Source organism: Acipenser ruthenus, chromosome 4, assembly GCF_902713425.1.
Source record: "Acipenser ruthenus chromosome 4, fAciRut3.2 maternal haplotype, whole genome shotgun sequence".
In the NCBI taxonomy this organism is placed as follows: Eukaryota; Metazoa; Chordata; class Actinopteri; order Acipenseriformes; family Acipenseridae; genus Acipenser; species Acipenser ruthenus.
In genome coordinates this window covers 36,608,139-36,632,866 of record NC_081192.1, presented here as the reverse complement: position 1 = coordinate 36,632,866, position 24,728 = coordinate 36,608,139, and the positions used below count along the sequence as shown (strand labels likewise).

At 35.9% G+C, this 24,728-nt stretch overlaps 2 protein-coding genes across 4 annotated transcripts in view; both read left to right on the top strand.

The window, feature by feature from the left end:
• Positions 1-2,304: 2,304 nt before the first annotated feature.
• LOC117399795 (beta-Ala-His dipeptidase-like) lies at positions 2,305-14,746 on the top strand. Of its 3 annotated transcripts, XM_033999168.3 has the most exons (12): positions 2,305-2,448; positions 2,842-2,952; positions 3,831-3,974; positions 6,141-6,303; positions 7,288-7,376; positions 7,476-7,673; positions 9,996-10,080; positions 10,427-10,587; positions 12,006-12,170; positions 12,496-12,637; positions 13,272-13,419; positions 13,904-14,746. In XM_033999168.3, the coding sequence occupies exons 2-12, from the start codon at positions 2,869-2,871 to the stop codon at positions 13,974-13,976; spliced, it is 1,452 nt and encodes a 483-aa protein (XP_033855059.3). In that variant the 5' UTR covers positions 2,305-2,448; positions 2,842-2,868; the 3' UTR covers positions 13,977-14,746. The 3 variants fall into 3 exon arrangements, with proteins under 3 accessions (XP_033855059.3, XP_058878305.1, XP_058878306.1); XM_059022322.1 differs by lacking the exon at positions 3,831-3,974; XM_059022323.1 differs by lacking the exons at positions 2,305-2,448; positions 2,842-2,952; positions 3,831-3,974 and adding an exon at positions 5,349-5,635.
• Positions 14,747-23,327: 8,581 nt separating this feature from the next.
• Positions 23,328-24,728, top strand: part of LOC117400477 (zinc finger protein 407-like) — a 302,138-nt gene continuing 300,737 nt past the window's right edge. Inside the window, exon 1 of the mRNA XM_034000516.3 lies at positions 23,328-23,417. The gene's annotated coding sequence lies outside the window, so the exon portion shown is untranslated. The remainder of the gene's footprint in view (positions 23,418-24,728) is intronic.

Below are 24,728 nucleotides of genomic sequence, written 5' to 3'. Positions count from 1 at the left end.
TTAGAGGCAGGTCGATCCACTTCTATGTTGAAAGTGTACCTAGCAGCCATATCTGCATGCCATGTCCCCATTGACTCAGTGTTCATAGCGACCCGTTTTCTGAAGGGTGCTCGGTGGTTACACCCTCCCAGGAGGACCGTTCTCCTTGAATGGAGCCTTGATGTTGTATTGGAGGCTCTCACGAAGGCCCCATTTGAGCCCATACACTCCATAGAGTTGAAACATCTGCCTATGAAGACAGCCTTCCTCTTGGCTATCATCTCCACAAAGCGGGTCAGTGAGCTGCAGGCTCCGGTCAGTGCACAGCTCCTGTATGCACATTTGGGTCGATGGCAGCAGGGTGTCACTGCATACAAACCCAGCTTTCTTCCCCAAGGTGATTACAGCCTTTCACATGAATCAGTTTGTGGAATTGGAGTCTTTCCATCCACCTCCATTTGCTTCAGAGAAGGATAGGAGATTGAATTTCCTCTGCCCGGTGCGGGCATTGAGGTGTTACATGGATAAGACCAGAGCTCTGCGTCATACTTATCAGCTCTTTGTCTGTCACGGTATACAGACCTTAGGACAGCCCCTCTCAGAGCAGCGTCTGTCACATTGGATTGTGGACACAATCTTGACTTCGTACGATGGTGCTAACTTGCCCCCACCTGGGAGGGTAGCCGCACATTCCACTAGAGGGTTGGCTACATCTTGGGCCCTCTTCAGAGGGGCCTCGATGGCCGATATTTGTACTGCGGCTAGCTGGGCTACGCCACATACTTCTCCAGGTTCTACCGCCTTAATGTGGTAGATCCTGCCCTGCCTTCATAAGGCACGAGGGTCCTTGGGTTATGCGGTTCTGTTGCATCCCTCACATGCTGCCGTTCCTTCTCTTTTAAAATCATTAGAAAATAATCTTGTCCTGACATCGTTGTCAAATGGATCAGGTAGTGTGGATTTATTAATCGTTAATTTTTCAAGGTAGCGATTTCTTTCTGCTGTCAATAAATTTAAGAAATAGCTGCTTGTCATTTTAAAACTTCACGCTGGTTTATAGTCAACCGAAAGTTTCTGTGGAGCCACAACACTGACGCATGTGCAGTGTCTTTTGTTTATGTTGTCATGCAGAAAACGGTCAAATCGTTCCTCTCAGCCCTCTCAAATCGAATGAACTGAAGCACTGACTCTGTACCCTTCTTCCCCACACCGATTGGCTGCCAGTGTCACAGACCACAGAGGGAGGCGTGGTTGAAATGAGAGACCAATTCTCATTGATTTCAAACACTTCTTTTGCAACGAATACTGCCTCATATTTGTTAAAATGAAAGACACTATTCGGCCATTACTAATATTAGGAAGAAGACCATTATTCGTGCATATCCTAACACGAATTTGTATTCAGGAACACCCCTACTACATATATATTTTTACTGCCTTGCCAACATGTACTGCGACACAGTGCCTCATACAGTTTTAAAACTATTTAATCTAGAAGGAAGGCTCTATTTTAATGATCAAAAGAGCAGCTGGTTTCCCCCCCCAAGGCAGATTTATTGGCCAACTTAATGGGGCTAAAAGCTTTTAAAGTGTAAATGACTACATTTTTAAAGGTAAAATATATGATAATTATTATTATTTTTTTAAAATTATTATTATTATTTATTTCTTAGCAGATGTCCTTATCCAGAGCGACTTATAAGATATCACATTATTTTTACATCCAATTACCCATTTATACAGTTGGGTTTTTACTGGAGCAATCTAGGTAAAGTACCTTGCTCAAGGGTACAGCAGCAGTGTCCCCCACATGGGACTGAACCCACGACCCTCCGGTCAAAGAAACAACCTTACTTACTTAAATTGCCTGCATTCATTTTCTGTAAATTTAACAGGGGTTTTTCTCTTTTTGAAACTAATGTAAATTTTAAAAAAAATAAAAAAAAGTTTTGAAAACCAGACTCAGTAATGTTACTAATTTAAAAATCTATAAAATTAGGTCTAAAAATATATATTTATAGATAATTGAAACAGACCCCAGAACGTTCAAAGACAATGTTATGTTATATTGGAAAAATAATTTGGAAATAAATTCCATTTTTGAAAAACAAAAAGCTTACATTTTTGTTTTGCATCCTTTAGCTTATAGGTTGTATTCATAACATCTTGCTTCAGCTGCAGGAATACCAGGATAATTTAAATGATGTGGTTTTTAAAAAAAAAAAAGCTATTTTACAGAGTTGCAACGCAGTACGACATAATGTTGAAACCTGAGCCCTCTACCCGAAACCAGAATTTCAAGTTTTGCAAGAGGCTATCCACAGCTCAAGAGTTTTTGAGTAGTTTTATGCGGAAGTAGTTTGTTTTAAGGGCAGACCTCTTCTGATCGTCTCATAACTTTGACTGGTGGTGACAAAACATCTACTCTATTGGTTTAGATTGCTGATTTTAAGTTCAGAAAACTGTTAGGTAAGACGTTGCATTTTATATTGCTTATAAATGAATGTGTTACAAGGGCCTACATGATTCTGCATGTTTAGGGAATATTATTTGAGGAAATGGGGAACATATAAATCAGACATTGTTATCCTAAAATATTATGTCAGTTGTTTGTAAGCCTAAGGATTCTCTTAGAATCAATGGAAAGATATATATATATATATATATAATCACATGCAAAAAATGGGTTTTGGTTTGTGGTGTGTTGAGGTAAGACACTGAACCTCTCCTTTCAATCTGAAAGTTCTTTTGGCCCCTCTGATTGTTAGGATTGGACGAACTAAACATGAGGGCTGAAATGAAACACAGAACAGTTACAGTGCCATTATATTCTGGTTATGATGTCTCTTTTGTTCTTCGCAGGCAAAGCTTCTTATTTCTATAGCAGTGATGCAAACTACCGCAGAGGTGTCCGGCTCAGGTTTGGATCTCATTTTTAAGTATATTGACGAGCAGCAAAATGAATTTGTACAGGTAAGTAATGCTCAGCAACCAGTTTAGCAAGCATTGGACATATTGTGGCAACAGGGTTTGTGATTGAGACATACCCTTGCTGGGGAGCAGGTTGAACTATCAGAGTTGCCTAAGCAGCTAGAACTATTGGAATACAAAGTAGCAACAGGAAAATTACAATATGGGTCTAACCAATGGGGGGAACTGACGGGTACAGGGAGTAAGATAATGGATATTTTAGAAAGGATGCTATGAGGGGCCGAATTGTAAAAGCGGGTGTTTGAAAGTAGTCTAAACCATCAACCACTACACCATCCAACCCCAGGTCGAGTCTCCACGGGGCAGCCCTGCCAGCATTCACATTTGCCTTGCTCTTCAATCTACGGGGTGAGATTCGTCCCGGGGTTGGACACGATCGTTTCAAACTACATATTTTCCTCCCAGGGCGCACTGGTGCATGACCCTTGCCCTTCAATGTTTGTTTTGTAGCTACTGACATGCACGTTTTCAACCTGAGGCAAGCATAACCCTATTGCATTCACATTTCATTTTTCAACCCGAGGCAAACGTTTCACCTGGGTTGAAAATTCTCAACCCTAGTCTCTGGCAGGGGTGAGTTTGCCCAATGTGGCAATGTGAAAGCCCTTAAATGTTCCCCCTGCTGGTAAATGCTTGTTCTGTCATATATACAGTATGTAGAGAAGTATTCTAATAAAACCTGCGTCTGTTCATAATCACGAATCACAATTCATGATTTAACTTTTTGTATAAGACAGATCAAAGAGTGGAGTTTTTGGTATATAATTTCCATGGTAAAACCAATGATCAGGATTTTAGGCAGGTTTACTTTAACTGGACCCAAATGTGTACCCAGTAACTCATTTCTTAATGTATTGCAGGAGCTAAAGGAATGGGTGGCTATACCAAGCGATTCCAGTGACCCCCAAGCATGGGACAAAATAGTTAGAATGCTAAATGTGACAGCAGACAAGATCAAAACATTGGGAGGAAATGTTGAGCTTGCAGATTTGGGAAGTCAGAAGGTATCTTTACTTACATAATTTATTAATGCAGGTAAACGTAGTACCACTGTGAGCAGGTTACTACTTACTGACACATGGTTGTAAATACAGGTTTATCCATGCAGCAGACTCTGGCTAATACAGACCATCTCAAATGACCTTTAGCATATATAATGGCAACATAACTATTGGTTAAAATACAGGTCATAATTTGAAAGTAATTACAAAAAAAGAAATGGTAGTATCATAAAAGGAAAGAAAATTATAGTAGTGTATGTTTTTACCTCAAATGTTTTTGAGTATGATACTGGTATATTAAGATTTCAAATCACTACTGTGAACAGGGTCCAGTCCCAGCTGGTTTGGTTCAGCGAGTCTATTGCATTGCGTATACTGTGAAGGTGTGACCGCAAGTAATTCGATAGGCAACACTGCAACAATAGTGCCATTCAGCTCTTGTAACTGGGGTGTAACAGGGGTTTGTGAGTATCTGTCGGCAAATAGGAGAGAGACTGAAAGTGCAGTTGGAAACGCCGCTCAGGTTCAGTTGCAGTGGTAGGCCGCCATTAGGGTACAATCACAGTGTAAGCAAAATAATAAATACTAAAAATCTAAACAAAACAGTGGAGAAACAGTGCAAATTTATACAATGGAGCAAAAACTTTTCATAGTGTATAAAAGACTTAATTGAAACTGTGGAGGATGGCCGAAACGTTTCCACAGCAGGTTGGAAACCATTGCTCTAAAGGGCAAAAGCAGTTACTTTGGGTTCGTTGCAATTGAGAACATTTTAATACGCAGCTGTCGGGGTGTGAACAGGGTGGCTTTGCAGGGGTGACGTCAGACCAGAAACACAGATTCAATACAATGAATGGCGGGGCAATTACAATACAATGAATGCCTTAATGCAATTATGAATCGAATTTTAAATTATTATATGTATTTACTTTTTAAATTAACACAGCAAATTAATAAATATGTTCAATAACAGTAAATACCACTATGCATAAAAGAATAGTTCCAGTGTAATGTAAACAAAATTTGTTTAAACATGTTTATTTTTATAAATTAACATACGTTTAATTGTAAATATAGCATGTATTTATTAAAATGTTAAGTACATTTGTGTATATTTTGTTTACGACTGTAAGTCGCCCTGGATAAGGACGTCTGCTAAGAAATAAATAAATAAATAATAATAATAATAATAATAATAATAATAATAATAATAATAATAATAATAATAATAATAAATTAATTAATTAATTAATTAATTAAGTCGCCTTGGGTGTCTGCTAAGAAATAAATAATAATAATAATAATTAACCTATTATACTAATTCATTAATGGCCATATATAACTTTGTAAATTACATAAATAAGTCTATCACGATTTTTTTTTAGCTTCTCCAGGTCTGCAGGTGTTATTGGGGATAGTGTGTTGCTTTGTCTTTTCCGCTTCGTCTCTTAATGACTTTTACTTTAAGTTTTTTAATTACTGTTACGTATAGATTGTTAGCTGTGTTACTTAAATGCAGCATATTTTGCTAAATTAACTTCTGTACGGCGGAGCATTCAAAAAGCGATTGATACCAGCTCGCAGACTGATAAAGCTGGAAATGCTGTACTGCGCTACATCTTTATTTCTTACGGAAGCATAACATTCCTCAAAGTAAATGAAAGGTAACAGGTTTACTTTTTTCTTGTGGGTTTTTTTTTGGTAAGTTTGAGTTGATTCAGTTCTGTTTCTGTTGCCGTTTTTCTTTTAAAGTAAAGTTAATTACTGGTATCGGTATTTTGTCAGATTCGGAAAATTGATCTTCATACCATTCGTCAAAAATTTTTCCTGTAAAAAGATCACAATTTGATTGTGTCTCTCTGTCATTTTTTTAAAAATCAATGATAATTTACAGATTTTAAAAGTTATTGAACAATAACATATGAATTTAAATTCAAAGCTTCTGGTGATGCGTCAGCATTGAAAGGTTGTGTGGAATTAACGTATGGCTGATAGAACGCAGCTAACCAATCAGTAAGCAGGATTTTTCCAAGCAGGTTTATAATTGATAATCAATAACCAGCCCTGCCATACAAACAAACTTTATTTACAAAGAAACAAAAAACACACTATTTACATGTGCACTGCCACACCTGTCCTTGATTAATTTACTGTATCTTTTTTGGACAGATGTCTAATGGGCAATCAGTTCACCTACCACCTGTAATATTAGCTGAACTCAAGAAGGACCCAAAGAAACCCACCCTCTGTATTTACGGGCATGTTGACGTGCAGCCTGCTAAGAAGGAGGACGGCTGGACCACTGACCCGTACACGCTCACAGAAATCAATGGTCAGCTCTCTCTTCTTACTCAATTTGTCTTCCTTTTCAAATATAAATTTTACTATATTTTTTTATAGAAATGTATTGTTTACCTTTGGCTGTTGCAGGTATTGAAATTATTACATTTTATTGATACTGAAAGAACATTTAAAATAAATAAATCAATAACAAAAAAAAAATCATAGAACTGTAAACTACCTGTCTTAACCAACCCCTCATCTGAAAAGCAAATGGTTATTCAGGTTTCACTGTATAGATAGGTAATAGAAAACTCAACTCCAAAAAAGTAGCTTGACAAAATTACAGTAAAAAACAGAAATAGTCATAGTTGGGTCTGGTCAGTACCTAGATGTGTGACCTCGAAGAAAAAAACAAGTTGGCACAGTAAGTAATCCTCATATGAGATGTAAAAGATAATGTCTACCCCAAGGAATTTAAACATCACATGGTGTGAAGAATATTTGTGTTGGTTCAGGTCTTCATTTTTATTTGTAACTGGTGCAAATAACTCATACAGTGAAGTAAAATAAGCAGTCCCTTATTTTTTGTTCACTCACAAAAACATCCAGAAGTCACTAACAGATGATTAACTAATATTTTTAGATCTCAGCAGAAGGAAAACACAAACTTCTAGCTTATTAAGGGTTACATCCCCCTACTAATACACTCCTACAGTAGGAGGTGAGTGGTAATTATGCTAATTAGGAGGCTCCCTTAGAGAGTTGTTTCTTAAAGAGGTACATTTATTACAATGGATAAAAGTTTCATGTCTACTGTAAATACCAGTGTACAGGTCAATAAAACTAAAATTTCCCTTTCCCTCCCTGTTCCTCCAGGCCATGACTCTAAAAAGAATCTGTCCATAGCTGGTTCTACTTGGTTAAATACATAAGTTAATCTGTGCCATTTTGTTGTGACAAACTTTTTTTTTTTTTTTTTTTTTTTAATATTAAAACCATTTTCTTGAAGTGTTCAACTGAATTTCTCTTCCAGGTAACTTGTATGGACGTGGAGCTTCAGACAACAAAGGTCCAGTTTTAGCCTGGCTCCATGCTGTGGAAGCTTATCAATCACTAAAGCAGGTAAATTCATAAAAAAAAAAACAAAAAAAAAAAACTGTTAATATATTTCTATTTCATGTAGTAATACAAGAATAAAACAAACCTTTGCTTTTGTGTTAGGAACTTCCAGTGAACATCAAGTTTATTATTGAAGGCATGGAAGAGGCTGGATCCAATGGCCTGGATACACTCACTGAGCAACGGAACATGACCTTTTTCTCTGATGTGGACTATATAGTCATCTCAGACAATATCTGGATCAGCAAGAAACCTGCTCTCACATATGGAACCAGGGGAAACTGTTACTTCTTTGTAGAGGTATTCACAGATGTAACTTACTGAAAGGATGTAGAACACAGAGTAGTTTGTGTACTGCGTTGTAACCACAGCTGACATTCTACCAAGGTCAAACTCAGGTTTCAAGCTATAGTTGGCAGTATTTATACTTAGACTGCTTGGTATTTACTATTCAACCTTCAAATCTATGTTACACGGCAAACCAACAGAGAAAATTAAAGAGCATTTTGTACTTTACCAGAATTTTTACATGAGCATCAGCATTGATGGTGCAAAAAAACAACCGAGGACACAACCTCTGTAGCTAGTTCCTTATAGCTAGTTACGGCCATGTTTGTGTAGTAATTAGAGCAAACTTACATTTGCAGTATGTGCTGTACATATTGCTTAAATATATATATATATATATATATATATATATACACACACACGTAAGCACTAAGACCTGACACAGAGGGCATTGCCAGGCATTATGGACAATTAATTGTAATTTTTATTTATTTTAACTGTATTTTTTTACTTTTTTATGTATCCTTCCACATAAACACTCTAAAATGAACGTTCTAAAAAATGTAGTCCTCCATTATAACAATGTTGCCTATGAGCTTCTCTATAAAATGAGTGTATAAAACATTGTTTTTAAAAATAGTTTTTGCCATTATGCTACCGATTTTGTTTTTTCTAATATACCAGATATTTTTATCGCACATTGGTTGGTTCTATTCCGGTTCGTGGATTAAGATAGGAAGCTGGCAGATTCTTCGAGTGTTTCATTATATATTTCTCCAATGACTTCATGGTTTTCAGTGGCATCCGTTCACTTCTTCATGTCACCCATTTCTCTTTTAATCAGTGACATATTAGATTGAATGTTTCTTATATTTTCTGTGACTGGAAGCAGTAGATGTTTTAGAGCAGGGTTTCCCAATCCTGGTCATAGGGGACTCCTGGGTCTGCTGATTTTCATTCCAACTTAGTTCTCAATTACTTAATTGAACCCTTAATTGAACTATTCATTAGCTTAATTAGACCTTTTTAATTGTATTCATTTTTCACATTTTTTTGGAAATTACTGGTTAGACAAATTGAAAAATAAAGAAAAGGGCTGGAGAGATCTGCCCATCAATTGAGATAACATCACGTGACTCCAAATGTAATATTTTTAAAGTAAACATGTATTTTTTATTTTAAGACATGATACATGGCACTTGGTTAAAGATATTTCTTTTTGCAAGCCATATATTTAGTTAATGTAATTCCTTGGTTATTTCAACTGAAGGGTGAAATTGTCCCGCCCTATTCGATTGCTTCTTTTTTGTCATTAACAGCCAGCTGCTTCCCCTATTGACTGACATACTTTCAGCCAGTAACAGGCTTTGATCCAAAAAGTACTTTTACCACGTGAGTGCAGGATGCGCTCTATAGCCTGCAAGTCGCGAGTTCGAATCCAGGCTATTCCTTTGCCGATCGAGGACGGGAGCTTCCAAGGGGGCGGTGCACAATTGGCCGAGCGTCGCCCAGGGGGAGGGAGGGTTAGGTCGGTCAGGGTGTCCTCGGCTCACCGCGCACCGGCGACCCCTGTAGTCTGGCCGGGTGCCTGCAGGCTTGCCTGTAAGCTGCCCGAGAGCTGCGTTGTCCTCCGACGCTGTAGCTCTTGGGTGGCTGCATGGTGAGTCTGCAGTGTGAAAAAAAGCGGTCGGCTTGACGGCATCTTCACCCTCCCGAGTCAACGCAATAAAATAATTGGCCATTCCAAATTGGGAGAAAATAATAAAAAATAATTGGCAACGACTAAATTTATTAAAAAAAAAGAAAAAAAAAAGTACTGTTACGGTGAAATAACCTGGGATGTGCAAGAGTAACACATAGAAACTGAGAGACCTTTCTTTACCTAATGTACTGTAGATGTCATATTGAAATGATAATACATGTGTGCTATACCATGTGTTTCTTTCAAAACTGTAAATCAGAGGCCTTCGCTTACAGAAGTGGATTTATGAAATTATTTTGCTAGCTACAATTACTTTAAAAACTCCCTTTTTTGTTTTACTGTCTAAAGAACAATAATAAAATAAATGAGCCTGCACCTCAAGTTCAATTCAACTCTTACTACCTAATTTTGCAAAACAGCAAACACAATGTTCAGTGTCTTCTATGGAAGTAAGTCATAAACAAGAACATCCCTAATACTTGAAATATGAACACAACCAAGAGATGGAAACATGAAACATGCAGTAGATGTGCTTTCCTAAACGATGTGTCGATAAGGAATGTCTGTTCAGAAACATTGCAGAATAAGTGAAATGCATGAACTCTGTGTGTAACTGGGCTTTTCTGATGCAGGTCGAAGGCCAAAAGCAAGATATGCACTCTGGAGTGTTTGGTGGTTCCGTTCACGAAGCAATGACAGACTTGATAGCTTTGCTTGGTAATAATCACAGCTTTGTTTTGTGTATTAGTTATACTTTACATACAGTGTCTAAATCAACATTTCATCACTGCACACATTATGATTAAACAAAAGATCTGTCTGCATTGTGGACTCTCAAGATCCCATATACAGTAGCACTTTCAAAGAAGAATGGGGTGTTACTCTTGTTCCACAGGGCACTCTTGTAAATAGAAATCTATTCTAAGCTGGTCCTAACTTTTTGTAATAGACTAAAGGTATTCATGGCATTTGGACTATTGCCTTTATTTCCAGAAAATGTACAATACAAACACCGCAGCTGTAATCCGTATCTCTGATAGTTCTACACTTCTTGTCCTTGCAGACAGCCTTGTGGAATCCAGTGGTCACATTCTGATCCCTGCTATAAATGAAGCTGTCGCCCCTCTCACAGAGGAAGAGAAGAAGAGGTATCAGGGGATTCAGTTTGATCTGGAAGTACATAAAAAAGATTGTGGTGTGACAAAATTCTTATTTGATACCAAGGTATTATGCATCATTACATAGTTTTTAATTTCAATACAGTGCTTTCACATCAGTAGATAGCTTCAAGAGCTTTTTTTTGTGAGTTTTTTGGCTGATATTTTGGGTTACATTACGCTTGTTAGCTACATATTATTGGTGAGTTAAAACAAAAAAGTCAAGAGGGAAAAAAATTATGTTGTGAGTCTCTTACAGTTTTACAGTTATGGATGGTATATAATGCTGTAGTGTGCAATTCTTCTGGATGCATAATATGGTTGTACAGTATATAAATATAATACTTACTGAAGTGTTATCACTGTATAATCTTTACAAAAATGCATTCTTAATATGCTCTCTACCATGTAATTGACTTTGATTCTAGTATCTATATTAAACTAGTTTTTATCTATGCAATAAAGTGATTTTTAAGTATTTAGGAACAATGCTTGAGTGTTAATGCTCACTGACATGTGCTTTAAAAAAAGATCAACTATTAACTTCACACACTTATGTGAGCTCTCAACACTATTTTTTGCTGAATATGACTCAAAGACTAAAAGATAAACAGCATATGTTATATAAATTAACAAATGACAGAAAGTGTTAAATAATGTAATTCCATCCATGGTTCTAATGTGGACTGATAAAAGATGAAGTTACCCAGCATAATATTACATTGTCTGACATTTATTATTCTCTGTGTAATAATACATTGAGCCGAATTGTATTCTCTCCCTAAAATGATTGGACAAACCCAAATACGATGATATTCAAACCAGAAACTATACATTCTTAATTGTTGTACTGTCACTACCAGGGGTTGTTGTTTCCAGAAGTTGCTTTTTTCTTAATTCATAACAGATTTATAGGATGTAATGTGTCTGATTTAGTGCCAGCTGGTGTTCAGAGCAAATGCGTGATTGTATCAGCAGTTTGTAAATTTGAATCACTTATGATGAACAGCTGTTCCAAAAGACATTGTTTTTCACAGCATTTCATGTTAGATTTTGAAATGTCACATTTTTCGATTTGTTTTTAGTTAAGTATATGGAAAACTATTAAGCAGTATGTAATTCAATATGTTAACATAACATTATTCAGCAGGTTTCATTCAATTTTTATGAAGCAAAATTAGTTCATTCTATAGGATGATGCAAAACCTTTGGCCATAGCTGTACTTTTTCAAGAAACATGATGCCTACTAAGATTACATTCTGAAATTTGCTAAATTTGAACTCAGATGTCAACTTCTTATTTGCAATGTAATGTTAACTCCTCAGTGAAGATCAATTGGAAAATCTAACTTTGACCTGTGACCCAAGATTGTATACATATTTTGCTCATGTGACCAGACGCAAAAAATATGTGATAGCTAAACTGTACTGTATACAAGCTAAGATACTGAGGTTTGGTGTAACCAGAACTTGTTCATGTTTTAGGAAGAAATACTTCAGCACCGTTGGCGCTATCCATCCTTGTCGATACATGGAATTGAGGGAGCTTTTTTTGAAACTGGAACCAAAACTGTTATTCCTAGAAAAGTGACTGGAAAATTTTCAATCCGTCTGGTTCCTAACATGGATCCTTCAGAGGTGGAAAAACAGGTGGGTATAAAATGGAATTGAATAAGTACATGTTTTTGTCTACTTACAGTATTCAAAATCAATGTTCAACTGGAACGAATGGGACGACCATAGCAGGTGTATTAACAGTTGTATTAAAAATGAGGTAAAAGATTAACTGCCCTCCAAGACCATTGACTTAAAACACTGGTAAAAAAAATTAAATGGTGAAAGGGTTATTATTTAAAGAAAAAAAAGGTTTTGATATCAAAATTAGGTTAAAATAGGTAGGCTATCAGGTTCTCAATGTTCATTGTTACTGGTAAATATAAATTGGCTTTACAAGGTGTTAATGTTTTTGTTGCAGGTCACAGAATACCTTCACAAAGTGTTCGCTGAGCGAAACAGCCCCAACCAGCTGAAAGTGACTATGCCTATTAGTGCAAAACCATGGCTAGCCGATGTGAGTGATCCTCAGTTTGTAGCTGGACGCAGAGCAGTACAGACAGGTTAGTTGTATGTAATATTTCATAGAGCTCATAACATATTGCACTCATTCTTTTACTCTTAAAGGTATATATACTAATTACATTTTCAGATGATTTAATATGTTTATTATCCTATTATATGTGTTTTAGATTGACTTAGTTGACGAGGGAGTAGAAATTGGAGCTGCACTTCTCTCACACAAGGCTATTTACCTGGTTACATCGCTGTTGACAGCAACCTTCTCAATACTCAGAGATCCAAACACAACAGCCCTAACTCAATCGAAAATCTCTCTCAAAGTGGTCAATAAGGCAATTTGATATCCACAGCCACCATGGAAGTATGCAAAGGGAAACTGTCCTATTAATATTTACACATTCAATTATCATGAAATACTTTTTAAATTTTAGAGGGGAGGGTAGCTTCCCCCAGGTCGTGTCAAACTGATGCATAAAGAAAAATGAGCATAACATACAGTAGGCCTGGCATTGCCACTGCAAGCCTGAGCCGAGGTAAAATGAGAGGGTGGACCACTCAATTAATCCCATCCCACCCTTATTCTATTTTGCACATTAAGACTGTTGGTTGTTATCATGTGTCATTGTCATCACTATGGAAAAAGCATTTGTTTTCAGTTTTTTGTTCTGTTTTTAGTATTTGGAGTGGACCCTGACCTGATTTGTGAAGGATCCACCATTCCCATTGCTAGAAACTTTCAGGATGTGACAGGCAAGAGCATCATGATGCTGCCAATAGGGGGTGCGGATGATGGCGAGCATTCACAGAATGAGAAAATGAGCAGGTAACAAAGCCTAGGTGCAAAAGATCACCTGTAATTATTTATTTTCTGTTTGTATGTATTGATAATTTTACCTTGCATGTTATATTTATGCCACAGGTAGACTTTTTTAGTGCCAGATAAATAAATATCTGTGTCTTTTAGAAAACAATAGTTTTAGATGCTGGTTGGCTAAGAAGCAATTGGTCAAAAGTCTTAAAGCTATTCTTTCACAAATAAGATAAAAATCTCCAAAGAACAAAATTATAAACAGCATTGAATGAATTTTACCATACAAAAGAATTGTACCATTAAATACCAATAGTGAATGAACAGGAATATCTTAGTAATAGACCTATAAGCAGGACACAAAAGGTGTCTGGTTTTATTGTACATTTCATGTTATTTTGTAAATTAATTCAGGTATGTGCTTTATATGAAAACCTTCACCAGACGTTTGTCTTTGGCTAAAACAGTATATGTGTGTTTTTTTTTTTTTTTTTTTTAGGTCCAACTACATACAAGGAACAAAGCTGTTTGCAGCTTTTTTTTATGAACTTTCTCAACTTCCACATAAATAGTGAACAATTGAGTCAATCTCATAATGGAAATGAATAGACTAGAATATATTAATTATCCAATATGGTGTAGCACCTAGACGATGATTGTATGCAATATTATGTTAAGTAGGTAGTCAAAGTTCACAAAGGGTCATGGTTCACAAATTGTCCATGTTTGGCAGTACACCCAATGTGAAACTATTTGATATATGCACGGAAGATATGTGCTCCATAACATGATGACTACTTGATATATGCACAGAAGATATGTGCTTCATAATATGATGACTATGGATGCACAATTTCACATTAAGGTTCCCCAGAGATCCAGGAAAAATATCTTGAATTAGACTACTAGGCTTAACGGGAACCTTCATGAAGAGACACAAAACAAAAAACAAAAAAACTTTTTAAACGATGGACTGGTTTTCCCCATTCTCCTTATCAAGCTGTGTTGAAAATGCCTCTTTGTTTTGTGTGCATCAGCCCATTAGTTCACAAAAGGTGTATTGTATACAGTACTCATGGACCTGTCATGTCTTTTATGGTATATTCTGGAAAGGAAAAACCTCTGTAGAAATATACAATGGCCCTTTGCCCTGAATCACCCCCTGAACAAACTGTACCACCTTTGAATTTGAATCATGGCTCTATAAAGTACAGCATATATGAAGCAACATTCAGGTATTATGTCATTAACATTTGTCCTACATTTCAAATCTCAGTTAACAATACAGACCAAATATGGCCTTGACATGATGTAACAAATGTAATACAATTATAAATCATTACTTTGTCTTGAGGGTTTTATTTTGATCTATACAAGGTGGGTTCAAGTAAAGGTAAATCAAAATAAAAAAAATAAAAAAATAAAAAAACTGAAAAGTAAAACTATTTTAAAAGCGTTTGAGAACAGCAGTAACATGAGTATGAATGTGATCTTGAGTTTAAACAGATCTAAGCTAAAACACAAGCAAACCCATCTGGTTTCATTAGTTGTAAAGTAAACTCAGGGACAGTCTTCCAGCAATGACCGGAATGGGACGGTAATTGTGCAAAAAAACAAGGAACTGTTAAAAATCTTTTTTGGTTTACTTTATTGTAACCAAACAACATAAGAGATTTGACATTGATCCATTCCACCTTTCACCCAAGCATGTTGCAGACACACAAATGATAGTTTAAATTAGCAACAGAATGTGGTTTGAGACAATAGTATTTTACACATAGATTTGCATTGCTTCTCTGGCTAACTGAGGCTGCTGTCCGTAACTCTGTACCAGTATTTTGATAGAGCCAGTGTGATTGGACTGAAGATAGAGTGGATGTTTATATTTAAGTGGAACAGCATCCAGAAAGGAAGAGAATTATATATATAATTAGTGATGGTCAATGATATGAAAATTGTATATCGATATATAATTTCTAGACATTTCTCAAAAACAAAGAATTTTAGGAAAAATCTTTTGTAGCAAAAGTTTTGCTTTTGTGGATGAGGAAAAAAAGTTACAAGAAATAGAAGTCAACAATTATTTATTAAAGCATTTTTTTTGCAAATCTCTAAAAAGCTAATTCAAAAGTATTCATACCCTGACAAGGAGAATGGCATGATTCTTTAGTGATTTTTGACCATTCTTCAACTCAAAATTGTTCCAGTTCATTGAAATTCCAAGGACTTCTCTTGTGCACAGCCTTCTTCAGCTCATACCAAAGATTTAGATTGGGACTTTGACTAGGCCATTCCAGAACCTTGATTTTATTCTTCTTTAACCATTCTGAAGTAGATTTTGATATGTGCTTTGGATTTTTGTTGTGTTGGAATGTCCTGTTGTGCTTTAAATGATGCGTAGGGTTTCAGATGATTGGCCAATATATTTTGGTATGCTATGGAATCCATTTTACCATGTATTGGAACTAAATTTCCTGTGCCATTAGAGGAAGAACAGCCCCATATAAAATGATATTACCACCCCCATGCTTGAAAGTAAGTATGGTGTTCTTTTCTTTGTATGCCTCACCAGATTTTTTCCAAACGTAACAACTATCAGTATGACCAAATAGCTCAATTTCTGTTCCATCACTCCACAAAACTTTGGACCAGAACTCATATCCATCATTCAAATGCCGTTTTGCAAACTTTAGGAGATTGTCTTGTGACGGTTTCCTAAGAGTGGCTTTTTCCTTGGCCTGCAACCATTAAGACCTTAACCATGCAATACTCGACCTATGGTTGAAATGGAAACCCCAGTCCCACAGGCAATTCACTTTGAATATTTTTTGGCAGTCAATCTCAGATTGTTGTTAACCTTCCTCACAATTCTTCTACTTGTTCTTGGTGAAAGAACCTTTCTTCCAGACCGAGGGAGCGTTGTGACAGTACCATGAGTCTTGTACTTCTTGATAATAGAAGCAATAGTTGAAATTGGGATACTCAAATGCTTGGAAATCTTCTTTTATCCTTCTCCAGCTTTATGACAATAAATAATTTTCTGCCTAAGGTCAGAAAACTGTTCAAACAGTTGCTGAAGTAAATAATTGTAGACATCTATTTCTTGTAACTTTTTTTCCTCATCGACAAAAGCAAAACTTTTGCTACAAAAGATTTTTCCTAAAATTTGTTGTTTTCGAGAAATTTCTAGAAATTATTAATTTCCATTGGGGTATGTAAACTTTTGACTACATGTCTATATATATATATATATATATATATATATATATATATATATATATATATGTATTAGGGATGCACCAAATACAGGATTCGGTTCCGGATTCGGCCCGAATATCTACTTTTTGAGCCGAATACTCCGAATCCTATATCCGCCCAGACGCACATCCATTTTAATATATCCCTCCAATGTGTGCGGCTCTTCTTTAAATGAAAGACACAAATCTGGTATTGAACGTAACTTTTGTATTTAATAACAAGAACGCATTACTGGTGGTGCACGCACTAAACACATCATGAAGCTGCTGAATGCAAACATACCCCCGTATGCAACAGCACATTCACATCACACTTTTCATGGAGTAAAGTTATGCAGTAAACCTCTAATATATAGTAATGGCAAACTGTTGTAGACTTTTGTGCTCTGTTGCTTTGTCTGAGACGTGTTATAGAGATCATACTGAGAGAAAAAAAAAATAATCGGTGCACAGAAATATATATTTTTTTGTAACTACAATTGTCAGATGTGCAAGACGTTAAACAATATGCTTTAGTAAATACAAATTTACGTTACTGTAATGTGCCAATACAAGTTGAACATTTGGGAACTGCTGTGTTTTATTAAAATATGTTTAGACTATTTTTGATATTTGTTACACACACGGTGCATTTAAATCAACGTGGGTTTTATTTCGCAGGGAGATTCAGGTCACTCATCACGGTAATTTTTTCATCATAGCAATCAGATTGTGTGGCAATCTGTTTGTGTGGCAAAGTGGTTGATTGGGTACAGGTGCAGGAGTGATGCAGTGCGTAATTAAGCAGACAGAGAGGTTTCATTTTTCTTGGTACTTCTAGATGCTATTTGGTATGCTATTATCATAGTTCTGCTGATAAATAGCAGCATTGTGTTTTATCATTTGTTACTGGTAGTGTTTGGAGTGGAACCTGACCTAGCTCCTGTGGGAGGGACCATTCCAGTTGCCAGAATCTTCCAGGAAGTGACAGGAAAGAGCGTGATGCTGCTGCCCATTGGAGGAGCAGTTGATGGAGAGCACGCTCAGAATGAGAAGCTCAGCAGGTGACAATTATTTATTTCTTAGCTTAGTGCTATGAAAATGTGAATTAGTAACTGATAGTGAAAAGAAAACTAGATACAATGAATGGGGAGTGGTAATTAAAAAAAGAAAAACCAGTACTATACTGTACAAAACCATTATCTGTCAACTTTGTACTTTTTTTTTTTGTTGCAGATACTACATTGAAGGAACAAAACTGTTTGCAGCTTATTTCCATCTCAAATTAGTCAAATCAACAAGTATTTTAAGTGGACAAAATAAACATTCTTTCTGGAAATTGAATAATGCTTACTTCCTTTTTAGCCGTGTACAAAATGGTTCCACTTTTGTGATCATTCTTTAAAAAAAAAATGTTTTATTTTTATCTATTTCAATTATTAAAGCCAAAAAAACATGGCCCCTTTTCTTCAGAAAATAATATATCAACTTTGAAAGGGTGCTCTGACTGCAAACATAAAAAAACAACAATTCTACATTTAAACGCTTTCCTCTATAAGCAATGGATTGCAATACCATTTTTCCTGAGCAAATAATTGTCACAGAAAAGTGTAACTGTCAAACTGTTAGTAAGGGGTATAAAAACATTTTAGTCACATCAAATATATTTTTAATAACAAACCTGTTACAGCTTTCTTGTGGATTATTTCCTTGCTTTCCTTTTTTTCTATTTTGTGTCAGATTTTTAGACACATACTGTGCAGTAGATTATCCATTTTGAAAATAGCTGCATTAATGAAAACTCAAATACATTTTAGAACAAAAACAATGTGAGCCTTACTTCTACTCGAATGGGAAGTCAGCTGCTTTCTGGTGTTTCTTTGTATTATGTTAAAATTGTTAATTTATTTTTTAGAAGAAATAGTGGGTGTACTTAGCTTACAATCTCCACTTACATAGCTATAGAACTTCTTCAAATATCAGGTTCAAATTGAATTTGATTATTTTTGACCATTTAATTTTTGAAGAAAATAACTGAACCATGGCAATCTGTCATCCTTAACAAAAACATATTTTAAAAAGTGTAAATAATGGACCAACAGCATTTTAATGATATTTAAAAGCATATAAACAATTAGCTAAACTACCATAATTGGTGTACACTGTACAGTAACAATTTCCGAGCATTGGCTTTTTTCCCCATTTCTGTCGCCCAGTGGGCAAAACCAATATTACATTTACTAACACATCAAGCAGTGCAGGGATCGAAAACAAATAGTCCTGTTTCACTTCACTGAAAATCAAGCGTTTAAGAATTAAACTTAAAATTCAACAGACTAGAAACACATTTTGTAATTTAAATACTTTATGGTGTAATATTTATTTTGGTTACACTTGTGTTTTTTGTGTGTCTAAAGTGTAGTCTTAAACAATTACAGAGAACACAGATTATTTTACATTTGCTTTAACAGGTGAACATGCACCTTTTTCTCTTTATAGGGCTTGCCTAATTGAGTTCAGGTATTAATAAGTCAATCTCTTCAAAATTATAAATGCTCGTAAAATTAGGGAACGTGTTTTGAAGCATAAGTAGCTCATAAATTACAATCCACGCTCTGGAAAAGAGAAATATATTAAAAGGGATCTTTATATCATTTATATTTTCAGAATATAGGTGTGATTTGTTTAAGTATCTATTGCTGTTTCTGCTTGATCATTATTTACCAGGCTCACAAACTAATGGACCACAAGCACTGTTTAAAAAAAAAAAAGAATTTCTTAAGTGGGGTGGTTTTAGAAATGACCACCATTGATGTGCAGATAAAGATACATTTTTTCACCATTTTGTGTTATTGTACCCTTACCATTTATGGAATAATTCTGAGTGGTTCTTATTGCAATTATATTTTGTGATTGACTAAAAATAGAAAAAAAAGAAAAAAAAAACTGGCTGTCATTTCCATCACTTCGACTAATTAGCATCATGAATCGTTTGTTATTACTTTTTATGGAATTTAATTAGAAATGATTCCGTACTATCAGGCAAAGCTTCCAGCTCTAGTGGGCTTCTATCAGATGGTAGATGCTCACTGAAACGTCACAGCATCAACTGTGTAGCAAACTTAAAATTAATCTGTGCATATGCTGGCTTTTTACTTTTGATTTGCAGTAATGAAAGCTCAGTTCACATCTATTGGACAGCAAATACTAAGCAAAGACACAATTGGTCCAAATTTATTTTATTATCCACCAAAACCAGCCAATAAATACTTTGCACCGACGAAAGCAACCAGTCCTGTACCCGCAACAGCCGAATTAGCCAATCACAGCTTGTCAGTTCAACAAACCGAGCCACGGAAATTCAGTAATATTGCTCAGTTCAGATTATAATTGATCTGGCACTGTCATAACGCATAATTTCTGTCGCAGTCAACTACCACAGTAGAGCCTTCATTGATGGACACCATCTCTTAAATAGTGCATGAATAGTGTCCTAGAGAATATATCTATACTGTATATTGCAGGTTACATACCTAACTCTTTAATTACAGTGATACAACCTGACATTCATTTAAGGCAGTGGGAGTGAGTTAGACAAGGCTGGAGTTGTTTAATAAAACTGGTGAAGACTGAGCCCCTAAGATTGCTTCGATGTCCTTCATCCTTCATTAAATAGAGTTTGAAGTATAAGAAAATGCAGCAATGTCCTACATAAAAGATATAAACCCTTTATTAAACTTCAGGGATTTGACAGTGTATGTGGACTTGGAGGACTTGTGTCACTCTCCTTGCAACCTTTTTACAGTTTCAATTTTAGTTTAGGACCTCATTTCCAGAGGGTCAGTGAATGTGCGGTTCTGTTATGAAAGTATAGGTTTGACCTTGCAAAGGTTATGAAAAGGTTGATGATCAATATCTTTTGAACATGACTTTTAAACAGGTTTAACTGTTACACCAAACTGTTGTTTGTGCTACAGTCACTGACAGCCAGATTGTTGATTTCACAACACGGGAACATAAAAACATAAGACTATACATTATGTGAGATTGTACTGACCGCAATACTATACTGGTACTTAATGAAGGTGTTATAACCAAGGTTTTAAGAATATTTTTAAAGTTACTTTCCATGTATATAAGACTTGAATTCATTCTAAAGGAGTAAGTGTTTGTGAGCAGTTGTCTGACACAGGATCCCACTTCTTTGTTGGCTCAAAAAATCTCAAACAAACTGAACTTTTTGTATCGACAATGAATGAAGCTACCAATTGGGGTATCTGCTGCATATGTTTTGCACAGGTGGTGTGTCATACATACATAATAGCATTGATCAGAACTGGGCAGACACATGGCAAATTACATTTAATAGAGAAAAGTGTAAGGTACTGCACACAGGCAATAAAAATGTGCATTATAAATATCACATGGGAGATACTGAAATTGAAGAAGGAATCTATGAAAAAGACCTAGGAGTTTATGTTGACTCAGAAATGTCTTCATCTAGACAATGTGGGGAAGCCGTAAAAAAGGCCAACAAGATATATTGTGAGAAGTGTTGAATTTAAATCAAGGGAAGTAATATTAAAACTTTACAATGCATTAGTAAGACCTCACCTAGAATATTGTGTTCAGTTCTAGTCACCTCGTTACAAATAGGATATTGCTGCTCTAGAAAGAGTGCAAAGAAGAGCAACCAGAATTATCCCGGGTTTAAAAGACATGTCGTATGCAGACAGGCTAAAAGAATTGAATCTATTCAGTCTTGAACAAAGAAGACAATGCGTGATCTGATTCAAGCATTCCAAATTCTAAAAGGTATAGACAATGTCGACCCAGGGGACTTTTTTGACCTGAAAAAAGAAACAAGGACCAGGGGTCACAAATGGAGATTAGATAAAGGGGCATTCAGAACAGAAAATAGGAGGCACTTTTTTACACAGAGAAAAATCTAAAATTAGTGATACTTGTGGTCTGTGAAACCAGCCATTAGAATGTATTTTAAAGTGGGAGTATTTATGGAACTAAATGTTGGTGTGACTCAAAACAACCAGGATTATGTTTAAAATATATATTACATGGATACTGTGTGTACAGTTCAAGAGGCACCAATACTGTTATGCGTTTTTCTACTCTGCACAATCTGGACTGGAACCATATTATAAAAAGGCTTCCAGAAAGGCTCACAGAAGACTTAACAAATGTCTTTCAAGGAATGCATATTTTTGACAATAAACAATATTTAACCCACACCAAAATATATTCTGCGCAATGACTTTGTGATTATTGATTGCAAAATGTAGTGGGGTCATGCAGCTATTCTGGTTGTAACAGATTGGGAAACTGCTTGGCTAAGGAGAAGTTACCTACACAGCAGTAAATAAAAAAGCAACAATAAAAGTCCTTTAATAGTTGCTTGAGGTTGTCTGTGTTTGTAGGAGCAGTTGTGTTATATCATATCTCAGTATTATATTCTAGGTTTCTTATTCCTTTTTAATGGACCAACAATTATGTCACAACGTGTTTTGAGGTCAAATAAAAAAAAAAAAAAGTAATGGTATGTTTTTGCTACTGCCATGTCCTTGTAATGGTTTATTTATCTGAAAAGCGGCTTGAAAGCCTGTTTCTTGATTAACAGCTCTGAAATCAACTTTACCAAAAAAAAACTACAAGGATTGTGCTAGGATGAAGCAAGACCATGAAATACAAGCTTAAAGCAAGAACTATGCAAGTATGATACAATAATAATGAATGATGCAATGCATACCTTACACACAACTTGCATGTTCCTTGCAGTCATCATTTGCATCATCCAAGCATAATTATCCCTCCTTATCCCTATACATTCCTTGCACATTATTTACTTTGCATTTATGTTCTTGCATCTCTTGCTTAATCCTAACTTGATCCTTGTGTTTTCTAGGTATGGGTAGTATTGGCAACATTATCAGAGGCCTTCTTCTGTACTGAATATCTTCTTATTCTTTGCTTGTTAAATAATCTAGGGCAGCACTGTGGAGTAGTGGTTAGGGCTTTGGACTCTTGACCAGAGGGTCGTGGGTTTAATCCCAGGTGGGGGACACTGCTGCTGTACCCTTGAGCAAGGTACTTTACCTAGACTGCTCCAGTAAAAACCCAACTGTATAAATGGGTAATTGTATGTTAAAATAATGTGTATAAAATAATGTGATATCTTGTAACATTTGTAAGCCTTGGATAGGGCATCTGCTAAGAAATAAATAATAATAACAAAAAATGTTGTTAGATATAAAAAAAAATTAATCCTTAGCTATAATTGTAATAATATAGATATTTCCAACAATAATTGTTGAATGTTACATTAAAGACACTAGCCTTTTATATTTGTATAGTTTCACTGTGGGGGAAAAAAGACCTCTGGTGCAAATTGTTCCAGTGAAAACAGCATTATATTTATTGACTAAACTACCGTTTTAAAATGTTTTCAATGTATTAAGTTATACTGAAAAGTTGCTATACATCCGTAGTTTTACTGGGCTGACATTTTGAGTGGCATATATTTGTATTCACAGAAAAGGTCTGCACATTTGCTAGAATACAAAAATACAGGAAACAGTCATGTTTACATCTTGCCTTGGATCACTGTTTCCACCTCCCTATAACATCACCTGATCAACTAAAACGCTCCCCCCGCCCCCAACGCACGCCGCTATCAACTGAGAATGACGCAGGACTCTTTCTACGGCACGCCACTTGTGACTAAGAACATAGCGAGCGGACCAAGGAAGTACAGCGACTAAGGTACGTATAAAACGTACATAGCGTTTACAACAGTTAGATATATAACATTATAGCCTTTTAAAATGCTACTGGCAATTTGTTTGTGGTTGAATATAATCACGATTGCTGATTATTTTTGGTTGCGAAACAGTTTCCCCCAAGATCGCTCTGCAGGCTTTTGGGCCTCTCTGTGCTGCCGTCGTTTTCTGTCTTTGGCGCAGGAATCCCACCCTGTCTGAATTCAGATTGGACACAGTGCGGTTCAAGTTGTTAAAAATCTGCGTCTGATTAGCCTTTTGCCTTGTCAATCAGGTGTGTCTTCAGCGTTGCATTCAAAGTTGAGAATGGCGTTGGTCTGATTAGAAAACAATTTTGGTATCATAGAATTTGTTTTAAAAAAAACAAAAAACATTTGAAACATTAGAAACTTCTAGACGTTATTCGTTTAATTAATTTCGTGTTAGTCTTAGTTTCCAGGACAATTACAGTGCAAATATGCTAGCCAGGGGTGTTAAAAAGCACAATAAACCTTCCTCGTTGTCTTATATTTCTTGCGCACTGCATGCTATCTGCAGTACACATCTTATCCTAGTCGTACTACTAGTTTTCGCTGTGGTTAATTATCGTACATTCCTGCAGTCAAAGTTACATACGTTGAGTGTTTTCTTTTGTTTGTTTTTTAAGTGTTCGGTCTACGGTCAATATTTGTGTGTAGCCACCAAACCAGTATGGTCAACTTGTAGGTGAATACTACGCTATACGGTATCTAGTGCAGATCATCCCCAGTTCTGTTATATGTTATTAATATTACTAGTACGAATTGCAGCGAAGAAACACGGGGAACAAAGTTCGGGCATATCTGATCACCAACTTTAGTACAGACCTCAGGTTTAAACTGATAATTTCTACTTGTATTGGAAATGCTAGTGAGTGGGGCGGCGACAGGAGTATGACTGAGAAGTGCTGCGTTTTTCACTATACTTTTAAACCTATTATTGTATTGCCAGCGTTTTCTTGCATTTTACATCATTCTATGTTTGTCTATAATTATAATACAGGCCATGTGGAATTGAATATGCGGATTTTACGGTAGCCTTCTTTTTTGTAAATATTTTTAAAGATGATATTAAGTCACCTTTTCAACACGAGAGAGAGATAGAGGTATACCAGTGAACCCAAAGATATTGCGTAACTGGAGTTGGAGTACACCTATTAAGCCCACCGCTTCTTATCACCAGTTTAAAAATCGGTCATATCTTATTGAAAATCTTGGCTGATCCAGTGGGTGTTTCTGCTTATGTCAGTTTTTTGGTTGTTAGGATATGAGTAACT

Excerpts from the sequence above, each read along its gene's own strand:
- LOC117399795 (XM_033999168.3), top strand. The coding sequence starts at position 2,869 with ATGCAAACTACCGCAGAGGTGTCCGGCTCAGGTTTGGATCTCATTTTT. Across the intron at positions 12,171-12,495 it reads CTTCAGAGGTGGAAAAACAG|GTCACAGAATACCTTCACAA; the intron begins GTGGGTATAAAA and ends TTTTTGTTGCAG. Across the intron at positions 13,420-13,903 it reads CAGAATGAGAAAATGAGCAG|GTCCAACTACATACAAGGAA; the intron begins GTAACAAAGCCT and ends TTTTTTTTTTAG.